We start from the raw sequence: 11,329 nt of genomic DNA on the forward strand, positions 1-11,329 counted from the left end.
TAAAAGACACTTTCTCCTTGGAAGAAAAGCTATGACCAACCTAGACAGCATATTAAAAAGCAGAGACATTACTTTGCCAACAGAGGTCTGTCTAGTCAAAGCTATGGTTTTTCCAGTGGTCATGTATGGATGTGAGAGTTGGACTATAAAGGAAGCTGAGTGCCAAAGAATTGATGCTTTTGAACTGTGATGTTGGAGAAAACTCTTGAGAGTCCCTTGGACTGCAAGGAGATCCAACCAGTCACTCCTAAAGGAAATCAATCCTGAATATTCATTGGAACTCCAATACTTTGGCCATCTGATGCAAAGAACTGACTTAATGGAGAAGACCTTGATGTTGGAAAGATTGAAGATGGAAGGAGAAGGGGATGACAGAGGATAAGGTGGTTGGATGGCATCACCAACTCGATGGACATGAGTTTGAGTAAGCTCTGGGAGTTGGTGATGGACAGGGAAGCCTGGCGTGCTGTAGTCCATGGGGTCACAAAGAGTTGGACATGACTGAGTGGCTGAACTGAACTGGGCTTCATCTCTACCTGTTATCATCTGATCTGTGATAGTGGATCAGGATCGTAAAGAATTTTTCCTTTATGGCAATTTGATGTGGAAACATCTGGTGAATCTAGATGAAACTGACAATCTTGAACCCCTAGGTCACTCTCAGCCTTCCTTATAAGAGTGAATAGCTTTCACTGTGACGTTTGAGGAAACCTCATGCACTCCATGTTCACAGTTCATAGTAGCATTATCTACAGTTGCCAAGATATGGAATCACCCTAAGTGTCCATAAACAGGTGGGAGATGTGATATGCACACGTGCACACACACACACACACACACACACACACACACACACACACACACACTGGAATACTACTCAGCCTTAAAAAAGAAAGAAAATTTTACCATTTGCAACACCATGGAAGAACCTGGAGGACATTATGCTAAGTGAGATAAGTCAGACAGAGACAAACATTGTATGATTTCACTTATGTGTGAAATCTAAAAAATATAACAAAGTGAATTTAAGAAAAAAGCAATATACTCATAGATACAGAAATCAATCTAGTGGTTATCAGTGGGGAGAGGGATTGGGAGAGAAGGAATATTGGGGTAGAGAATTCAGAAGTACAAATTATTATCTGCAAAATGAATAAGCTATGAGAATGTATTGTACAACACAAGAAATATAGCCAATATTTTATAAAAATATAAGTTAACTATAAGCTGTAAAAATTGTGAATCACTATGTTGTATATGTGGGACTCATATTGTACATCAAGTGTACTTCAATAAAATTTTAAAAAGTCAAAGAATACTTTATTTAGTTATGAATTTGAAAATGGAACCTGAGAGAGGTGTTCAGAGAAAAACTAAATTAAGTATATTGTATATATAATCAGTAGATTTAATGTATTAAACACACACACAAAAAATCAAAGCCCACCAGAAAATATACACTGAGTTCCTTCCAGAGTGAAAGTGAAAAGTGAAAGCCGCTCAGTTGTGTCTGACTCTCTGAGATCCCATGGACTGTAGCCTGTCAGGCTCCTCTGTCCATGGGGATTCTCCAGACAAGAATACTGAAGTGGGTAGCCATTCCTTTCCCCAGGGGATCTTCCCAATCCAGGGATTGAATCCAGGTCGCCCGCATTGCAGGCAGGTTCTTTACTGTCTTCCAGAGTACCAGGCACTTACAGGCCATTTCTGTTCTCAACTTGGGAACTCATGTTGACCGTGCACAGCTTGCAGTGGGTCTGTTCCCAGGTTCCAGCTGCTTCTACCTCCAAGGACTCACTCCAAACCACCAGGATTCATGGTGGTGGGATAAAAGGATTCAGCCATGTGACCCAAAGGGCTTCCCTGGGGCTCAAACAGTAAAGCATCTGCCTGCAATGCAGGAGTCCTGGATTCAATCCCTGGGTTGGGAGAATCCCCTGGGGAAGGAAATGGCAACCCACACCAGTACTCTTGCCTGGAAAATTCCATGGACAGAGGAGCCTGGTAGGCTACAGTCTATGGGGTTGCAAAGAGTCAGACACGACTGAGTGACTTCACTTTCTATGTGATAAAACAGCCTGAATTGTGCTCTGAAGGCCAAGTTTTGGGGATCTGTTCTATTTCATCAACTCAGGTCAGACCAAAGCATGGAGCAGTTAATGCCACAGCTTCAGTTAACTTTTTTTTTTTTTTTGCCATATTGCATGGCATGTAGGATCTTAATGCCTAGAGCAGGGATAGAATTCATATGTCCTGCAGTAGCCGAAGAATTGATGCTTTTGAACTGTGGTGTTGGAGAAGACTCTTGAGAGTCCCTTGGACTGCAAGGAGATCCAACCAGTCCATTTTGAAGGAGATCAGCCCTGGGATTTCTTTTGGAAGGAATGATGCTGAAGCTGAAACTCCAGTACTTTGGCCACCTCATGCAAAGAGTTGACTCACTGGAAAAGACTCTGATGCTGGGAGGGATTGGGCAGGAGGAGAAGGGGATGACAGAGGATGAGATGGCTGGAAGGCATCACTGACTCGATGGACGTGAGTCTGAATGAACTCCGGGAGTTGGCGATGGACAGGGAAGCCTGGTGTGCTGCAATTCATGGGGTCGCAAAGAGTCAGACACAACTGAGCAACTGAACTGAACTGAGAAGCATAGAGTGTTAACCATTGGACCACCAGGGAAGTCCTGCAGGCAGTCTTGTTAAATTACTCTAATTTAGGAAGACAACACTAAACAGATATTACAGTCCTTTGCAGCAACTGGCCTTCCCCCCTGCCAAAGAAAAGTTAGAAATTGCCTTGTAAGTTAACCCACCACCACCCCAGCGTCCAAGGCACAGATGAACTTGGGCCAGGTGATCATAGGTGGTGCCTGACAAGAGTGGTGACAGTGTCCAAGAAGGGTGTCCAGAAGCGGGGTCCTGGGAAAGCAGCCTGGTAGGTCTGTTACTGAGTCCAAGCTCACTCTGTCAGCTGGTGGCACAACAGGCCAGTAAGTCAGGAGATGAGGTGTTGAGGAAAGGAATGCGACTTTGTTTGGAAAGCCAGCTGACCAAGAAGATAGTTGACTAGTGTCTCAAATTAGCCACCTTACTGGGGTCTGGATGCCAGTTTCTTTTATCGAACACAGAGCAGGAGGAGGTGAGGAAGTAAAGTAAAAGAACTATTAATCTTGCAAATATCTCCTGGAATGGTCGGCTTTGAGGCTAGGGTAGGGGGTGAGTGGTTAATTTCTTCTCTCTTGCAGCCACCTGCAGGTGGACAGGGTCCTGAACAAAGGTACTTTGGTTTAACCTTCAGGCAGAGAGATAGGGTTTCTCCGGGCAGGCCATTACGTATGGACAGTATCCTTTTGATAAACAAAACCAACAGGGAGCAAATGTTATAGTAAAACAACAACAAAAAATCCTACCTGCAGTCAGATTTTCTTCTTGGCTATAACAGGTCTTGTGAGGTCCAATGATTCTGAGAGCCCTTTCCAGAGGTGGTGGATTAGCTCAAGTGGCTGCAGTCTGTGATGGAGTGCAGGGGACCTGAATGAGAATCCCAGGAAGGTGACTTAAATCACCTACATACGACAGTCCTTCTGGGTCTTCGTTTACATTTGACCAATTATCTTGTTTCTTTCGTCACACCTGACTGATCAGTGAACCCTCCTCAATATATGTGAACAACTTTTCTCTAAGATGGATCCCACTGCAGAGGCCTGTGGGTTCCTGTCCACACTTATTATGGGGTGGGGCCCCTTCCCTTTTTAATGCACCAGAAGGCTTCCTGCGCATGTGCAGACAGGGAAGTCTTCCTTAACCTCTGGGGGCAGACATCTTATCTCTTTACCTTAACTGAGCTCAGCTTTTGCCACTAGCTTGTCCTTGGACTGTCTGGGTGAGAACAAAGTTTGAATTTTACTCCACTTGACAAACACCAAGTGTCTGGCCCAGAGGCCCGTCTGTCTCCTACCTCATTCCCATTGTTGGAGCTGAGATTCTATCTTCTTCACGTCCTCTTTGACAACACAAAGTTTGCCTTCCAGTCAGTTTATCTTAAGGGTACAAATGAAGACCTGGGAGCCCACTGGTGGTGGGGCCTCCAGGCACCGTGGACAGGACACCTGAACCCAGGTGCTTCAGTTTGCAGCTTTCTGCAGAAAAGTGGCTTCCAAGCATGGATGTCTCTTGCCTGTGCCCTTGTTGTGGATGAGGTCGCCAGCCTGGTGCAGGAAGGACTGAATTGCTCTTGGGAAGGCTGAGCATTTGTAACTGAAGCTCTTCTGCCCAGTAAACATGGTTCTGAAGTTCTCTATCTCTGGGAGGATGGCTGCCTTCAGCTTCAGCATCATGCGGCCTGGTGACTGCTCATCCAGGTACAGGAGCAGGTCTCTGAGGAAGAGGATGGGTGGCCGGCAGGGAGGAGCCCGGTTTCTCCAGGGAGGCAGGCGGAGTAGGTGGGGCTCCCTGCGCAGCGCATCTTCTGGGGCACGGGTCTGCAGGGCAGGTCTGTAGAAGTCAGAGTCACACGTGCCCAGAGGGCCTGCTGCTTAGCTAAACTTTGGACACACCCCAAATAAGTGCCTTGGTATAGTTCACTGACTCCTTTGAGAAATTTTGTGATTTGATTGGGATGTATGTTCACAGTTCTTCTTACTGAGAAATCTGTCACAGCTGAGTCTGGAGGAAAGAATGCGTAAGAATTAGCTGATAAATGGATAGATGAGTTCCTTACATAACACAGTGGTTCTCTGGTTAAGATGGCCTTTATCCATAGTTGCCTGTGTTTGCACACTCGGTCCTGTCGGACACTTTGAGACCCCATGGACTAGCCTTCCAGGCTCCTCTGACGTTTGGTCCATGGAATTCTCCAGGCAAGAATACTGGAGTGGGTTGTCAATTCCTTCTCCAGGGGATCTTCCCGATCCAGGGATGGAACTAGCCTCTCTTGCATCTCCTGTGTTGGCAGGCGGGTTCTTTACCACTAATGCCACCTGGGAAGCCCCTCTCCATAGTTAAAGGCATATACATTTTCTAGCAGGTGGATACTGTCTAAAATGTCTACAAGTTAGTTTGGTATATTTTCTGCCTCCATTTCCCATATTGAAAAACAATAGTTTGAAGCATTTAGCTACAGGTGAGTATAGAAAGAGGGAAGAATTTTCTAGTTGTCTTAAAATTTGGGACAAGCAGTTTCATTTTCCAAGTTAATCTAATTAGAATCACTGTAGAAATAAATATCATTATCTGGTATTGTAAGTATTGATCTTAAGAATAATATCAAACAACATAAAAAGCAGTATATTTATATGATTTCTCAGAGCTTATGAAGTCTTCTTGTGCTTTGAGTTTCAAGACTGGTCCAACCGGAGACTCACTCTATTTGGGTACCTACATCATATTTAAATGACCTCATTTGGTCAGGATTTTCTTTTTTTGTTTAAATGATACCAGAATGGGTTTTTGGAATTAATGGAATGAATGAAAAGTTAAAATAGCACAAACAGTCAACTATAGTTATCTTTACTTGACAACAATTTAAATAAAAGCAAACACTTCATTAAAATAGGAACTTCCCAATAATTTTGCTGCTTTTCAGTCTTTCTTCATCCTCTGGGGCTTGTAAATTCTTCTGGTTGCAAGTGATGAAAGACAGTTTAAGGTTCAGTATTTGCTTTAAAAAAAAAACAACATACTGCATCCTCTGTTTTCTCTTACATCCTGCATCATTACTACTAGCAACTTAACACTGGTAAGCAGAATAATGGCACCTAAAGTTATCCTTGTCCTGTGAATATAATATACCCATGAACTGTGAATACACTCAGCCCTTTGGTATCCGAAAGGGATTAGGTCCAGGATCCCCATACTAAAATTTCTTGATGTTCTAGACCCTCATATAAAATGGCATAGTGAGGGCTTCCCTGATAGCTCAGTTGGTAAACAATCTGCCTGCAATGCAGGAGGCCCTGGTTTGATTCCTGGGTTGGGAATATCTGCTGGAGAAGGGATAGGCTACCCACTCTAGTATTCTTGGGCTTCCCTTGTGGCTCAGCTGGTAAAGAAATCCCCCTGCAAAGCAGAAGACCTGGGTTTGATACCTGGGTTGGAAAGATCCCCTAAAGAAGGAAACAGCTACCCACTCCAGTATCCTGGCCTGGAAAATTCACAGAGTGGGACATGGCTGAGCAGCTTTCAGTTTTGTTTTTTGTTTTAAAATTTGCTTCTAAACCTGTGCACAATACTCTTGAAACGTTGCATCATTTCTAAATTACCTATAAAACCTAATAATGTAAATGTTATGCAAATAGTTGTCAGTGTGAGGCAAATTTAAATTTTGCTTTCTGGGAATTTCTGGAATTTAATTTTTCCAATGCTTTTGATTGACAGTTGATTGAATCAGTTCCTATGGAACTCAAAGATATGGAGGGTCAGCTCTATACTACTTTAGTTGCAAAAGGAACTCTACAGAAGTAACTCAGAATGTAGACCTTGAGTTGGTGGTGTTATTGTGGATTATTTGTGTGGGCTCAGTCCAATCAAATGAATCCTTAAAAAGGAAGAACTTTTTCCAGCTGAGTTAGAGAGGAGATGGGAGATGGAAGAAGAAGGAGCAGAGATCTGACACACCAGAGAGAGCCTTGCCACCGTGAAGGCGGAGGAAGGTGGGGGAATGAGCCAAGGACGGCAGCACTTTCTAGAAACTGGGACTGGTCCTTGGCTGATAGCCAGCAACATAATAGGGCCTTGCTCCTAAACTTCAAGAAAATGAATTCTGTCAACAACCAAAATGAGAAGAAAATGGATTTTCCCCTAAAGCCCCTAGAAAGGAATACAGCCTGTGGATATTAGCTGCGTGAGATCTGTGTTAGACTCTTGACCTACAGAATATAAGATAATGAATCTGTATTGTTTTAAGCTACTAATTTTGTTATGGTAGCTTAGGACATTAAGATAGTATTGTTCAAAATTCCATCTTAATTAGTGTTTGATTATGAGTATGGATCAGAAAATTATCTGAATGCTTCATTCCTGGTGATCCTTTTTACCTTCTCTTGATTTTTACACATTTGTCCACTGCTCCACATTTTGATGGACAATGTTCTTTTATAATATTCTGAATCCGTTCTGAAGACAGCACTTTCTCTACCTGCTCTCCCATGACGGATTTCCTGCTAATTCTTAAGGTCGTTATCTTTGTCTATGAAGCTAGATGACCCAGGACCACACTGGTAGTGACCTATTTTGTTTTCTGATGCCTCTCGCTTTCTCCCTGTTCCTAAGCTCTCTTTTGGATGCTTGTACCCATTGCACCTGCTCAGTGACTGTGTGGACAGAGGACAGTTTACCTCTTGCCAACCCCTTCCTCTTACAAATAAGTGAATAAGGCGAGGACATCATGAACCTCAATTAGACCAATCTGATCCTCTTTTCAGAACTTTCGATTTAGAACTCAGATAATTTAAAGTAAATGTTGATATAAATAATGTATGGGGCTTCCCAGGTGGCTCAGTGGTAAAGAATCTGCCTGCCAATGGAGGAGATGCAGGTTTGATCCCTGGGTGGGGAAAATCCCCTTGAGAAGGAAATGGCAACCCACTCCAGTATTCTGGCCTGGAAAATCCCTTGGACAGAGGAGCCTGTGGGCTAAAGCCTATGAGGTTGCACAGAGTCTGACACGACTTAGTGAGTAAAAAACAACAGCAACAACAAATAAATAATGTGTATCTCAAATGTCTGAATGTACCCTATATATATATATATGTATAATATATATATAGTTATATATTTGTTGAATATATTTATGATCGAAATATATATATATTTGTGAATGATTGAAGCAGCCATTACTTTCTATGTGCAGCGAGAAATGGAAGTAAATAGTCTGCAGAGAAGGAAACACGAATCAGGTATGTACTAGTTTGCTGTGATGCCATAACAAATTACCACAGACTTGGTGGCTTAAAACAGCACTAATGTGTTCTGTTACAGTTCTGGAGGACAGAAATCCAAAGTCAGTTTCACTGGACCCAAACCTGGTTGTCAGTTATGCCATACCAGAGGCTTTAGGGGAGAAAGAACTCATTTCCTGGCTTTTTTCCAGCTTTTGAAGGTACATTCTTTGACTTATGACTCCTTCCTCCATCTTCAAAGCCATCAGCACAGCATCTTCAAATCTCTGCTTCCATGATCACATGACCTTCTTTTGTGTGGTAAAATCTCCTCTCTGCTCTCTCATATAATGATGCTTGTGATTCCAGTTAGTACCCATCTGGGCAATCTGGCATTCTCTCCCTATTTCAAGTTCTTATTCACTTTTACAAAGTGCAAAATCCCTTTTACTTATGTGCTCTGTGTGTTACATTTGCAGGTATCAGGTATTAAGGGTTCTTTGGGGTTCATCATTCATTCAGCCTACCACAAGATATTTGGAAAAAAATCCGATAATACAGAGATCAATTAAGCCCCCCCTTCCTGCCCTCAAGCTGGAGAGATATTTAAACGGAAGAGAGTATCTGCCTTGTGTTTTTTTAAAGGATTTCTAGATCCTGATTCTAGCTGCTTTGCAGACCTTGCTATTTTTTACCTCCTAGGGTTTTATTAGGTATTCTTATTATAATAAATACCCATTTTACTTAAGCTCATTTGGTCACTTTTCCCCATTTGTTTTCCCCCAACCAGATGAATTCTAGGATATTAATTCTTCTGTAGATGATGACCACATTGGACAGTTGCCACAGACGATCAGTCTAGAGTGTCAGTTACTGCCCCAGAATAATTGGTTTTCCTTTCAGTCTGTTGCTTCTCAAAATCTGTTCTCACCCATTCTGATACTCCTTGGTCTGCAGGTTTTCTAGATAATAAGGACTGGCAGGGAATGCTCTTATTTCAGAAAAAGTGGATAACCTCCATGTTAACTTGTTTTCTGTCTTAACTGTCTTCCCATTTAATATTTCATGATGTAAGGAAGTGCTGAAGTAGGCTGGCGTTCACAAATATCTGCACACACATAGTCAAAACCTGTGACGTAGTTTGGGGCAAGATGCTCAGTGAACTTCAGTTTTCTCATCCATAAAATGGAGATAAGAATATCTGATTTTCAAGGTTAAGAGGATTAAATTATATATATATATGTATACACACACACACACACACACACTTAAGTACACTGTACAACACTGAGATATGTTATTCTTCTTCCTTGTTTTGTTGTTGTTTTTCACAATTATCTGCAGTATTTGGCTGAGAGGGATGAAGCCAGTAGTCTTGCAAATGATGAAATGCCCAGTTATAAGAGTTCACTTTTAATTACATGTGGTTTCATGTCTTAGACTATTTCAGTTAAGCTTATTTTAATAAAAAGGAAAAGCACAAGCTGTATTCCCCACTTTACAGAAGGAAATGAAACTCAGAGAAGCTGTGTCACCTGCTTAAAAAAACATGTTAGGATCAGGCTTAAAATTCAGGTTTTCTGACCCTGGCTAGTATTTTTCTTTAATCAATGATATTCTGTGTGTGAGACAGTCCAGTAATAGAGCTCAGAGCATGTTTATTTTTCTCTGTGGCTGAATTACCTCCTTTAGACCTTGACTTTGCATCCCATGTGGCTGGACGTTTTTCATTTCTTCTTACACATCTTTGATTTTACGGTCTTCAAGAATACTTTACTCCACATTGTGTCCAAGATTTTAAAGTGTCATTTTGCTTTTTGTTTTTTTAAAAAATATTTATTTATTTATTAGGCGTTAGGCATGTCGGATCTTTAGTTACAGCATGTGGGATCTAGTTTTCTGACCACATTGGGAGCCTGCATTGGGAGCACAGAGTCTTAGCCACTGGACCACCAGGCGAGTCCTGAAAGTGTCATTTTTAGGAAACAAACTTTCAAGGTTTCCTGTGCAATGAGGATATAATTTTGTTGACTGCATCTCTGAAAACATCTTTTACAGTTTCATTCCTTAGACTATAAATGAAGGGGTTCAGAAGAGGGGTCACCATTATAGTGAAGACAGCAGTCACTTTATCAAATTCCAGGGAATGACTCTGGCTGGGTCTCACATACATGAAGATGTTGCTCCCGTAGGCAATAGAAACGACAGTGATGTGAGAAGCGCAGGTGGAAAAGGCTTTCTGACGCCCTTGGGCCGAGGGGATGCGCAGGATGGTCGAGATGATGTAGGTGTAGGACACGGTGGTGATCACCAGCGAGGTGAGGAGGATGAGAGAAGACAAGAGGAAGCTTATCATCTCAAGGAAATGAGTGTCTATGCAGGCCACCTGCAGCAGAGGGGCGATGTCACAGAAGAAGTGATGAATCTCCTTATGGCAGAAGGGCAGCCTGGACAGCAGAATGACCGGGCAGAGCACCGACAGGAAGGCCCCCACCCAGCAGCCCAGAACCAGCAGGAGACACAGCCTGCTGTTCATGATGATGGTGTAGCGCAAGGGGTTACAGATGGCCACATAGCGGTCAAAGGACATCACCACGAGCAGGATGAACTCCACGGTCCCCAGGAAGAAGAAGAAGTATGTTTGGCTGATGCAGCCTGCAAGAGATATGGTCTTCCTGTCCTTGAGGAGAAAGGATAACAGTTTTGGGGTAACTGAGCTAGTGTATGAAATGTCCAGCAGTGACAAATTACTGAGGAAGAAGTACATTGGGGTTTGGAGGCGATAATCAGCCCATATTAGGGAAATGATGACACCATTTCCAGTTAGAGTGAGCAAGTAAGTAAACAAGAGGGCCACAAAGAGGAAGATCTGAAGCTTCTGGAGAGCAGGGAAGGCAGTCAGGATGAACTCGGTCACCGTGGTCTGATTCTGCACATCCATTGAGTGCGGTGCAAGGTGGGCAGCATGTCTCTGAAAAAATAATAAAATATAAAGATGAAATTCAACTTAAACTTTCAACTGTCAATATCATTGCTGAGATGCAGTAGAAGAAGATCTAAACGAAGAGTTGAGGGTGATTTGTTTTCCTTCTCTTTGTAACCCCATTAAAGGGAGGACCTTGGATCAATGCCTTGAGTTCCCTAAACTCAGTATTCTCATAGTAAAAATTTTTGTTGAATAGAATTTTCTTTGTGATTCCATAAAAATTTAGTCTTCATGACTTTATTCTTGTTTTATACAAATCTTCCATTTTTCATTTTCATTTTTCCTAATGCTATTTTCCCAGCTAAATTCTGTGCCTCCTTAACTGAGAATCCAATGAATCAACTTGAAAAATGGAAAAAAGAAGTGTTAATAAAACTGAGTTGCTTTTTTCAAAGTTATTTCAATGTTTCAGGCATTGTTTAAATCAAAGAGCAGAGACAGTGAAAACTAGACAGTCAAATGAAAGG

The 11,329-nt window shown here is 42.3% G+C and overlaps 1 protein-coding gene across 1 annotated transcript; it reads right to left on the reverse strand.

The window, feature by feature from the left end:
* Nucleotides 1-9,869: 9,869 nt before the first annotated feature.
* LOC101122396 (olfactory receptor 6M1-like) lies at nt 9,870-10,844 on the reverse strand. The gene has a single exon (XM_004019786.3). The coding sequence runs from the start codon at nt 10,815-10,817 to the stop codon at nt 9,870-9,872; it is 948 nt and encodes a 315-aa protein (XP_004019835.2). The 5' UTR covers nt 10,818-10,844.
* Nucleotides 10,845-11,329: the final 485 nt, after the last annotated feature.

Source organism: Ovis aries, chromosome 21 (assembly GCF_016772045.2).
Source record: "Ovis aries strain OAR_USU_Benz2616 breed Rambouillet chromosome 21, ARS-UI_Ramb_v3.0, whole genome shotgun sequence".
Taxonomy (NCBI): Eukaryota; Metazoa; Chordata; class Mammalia; order Artiodactyla; family Bovidae; genus Ovis; species Ovis aries.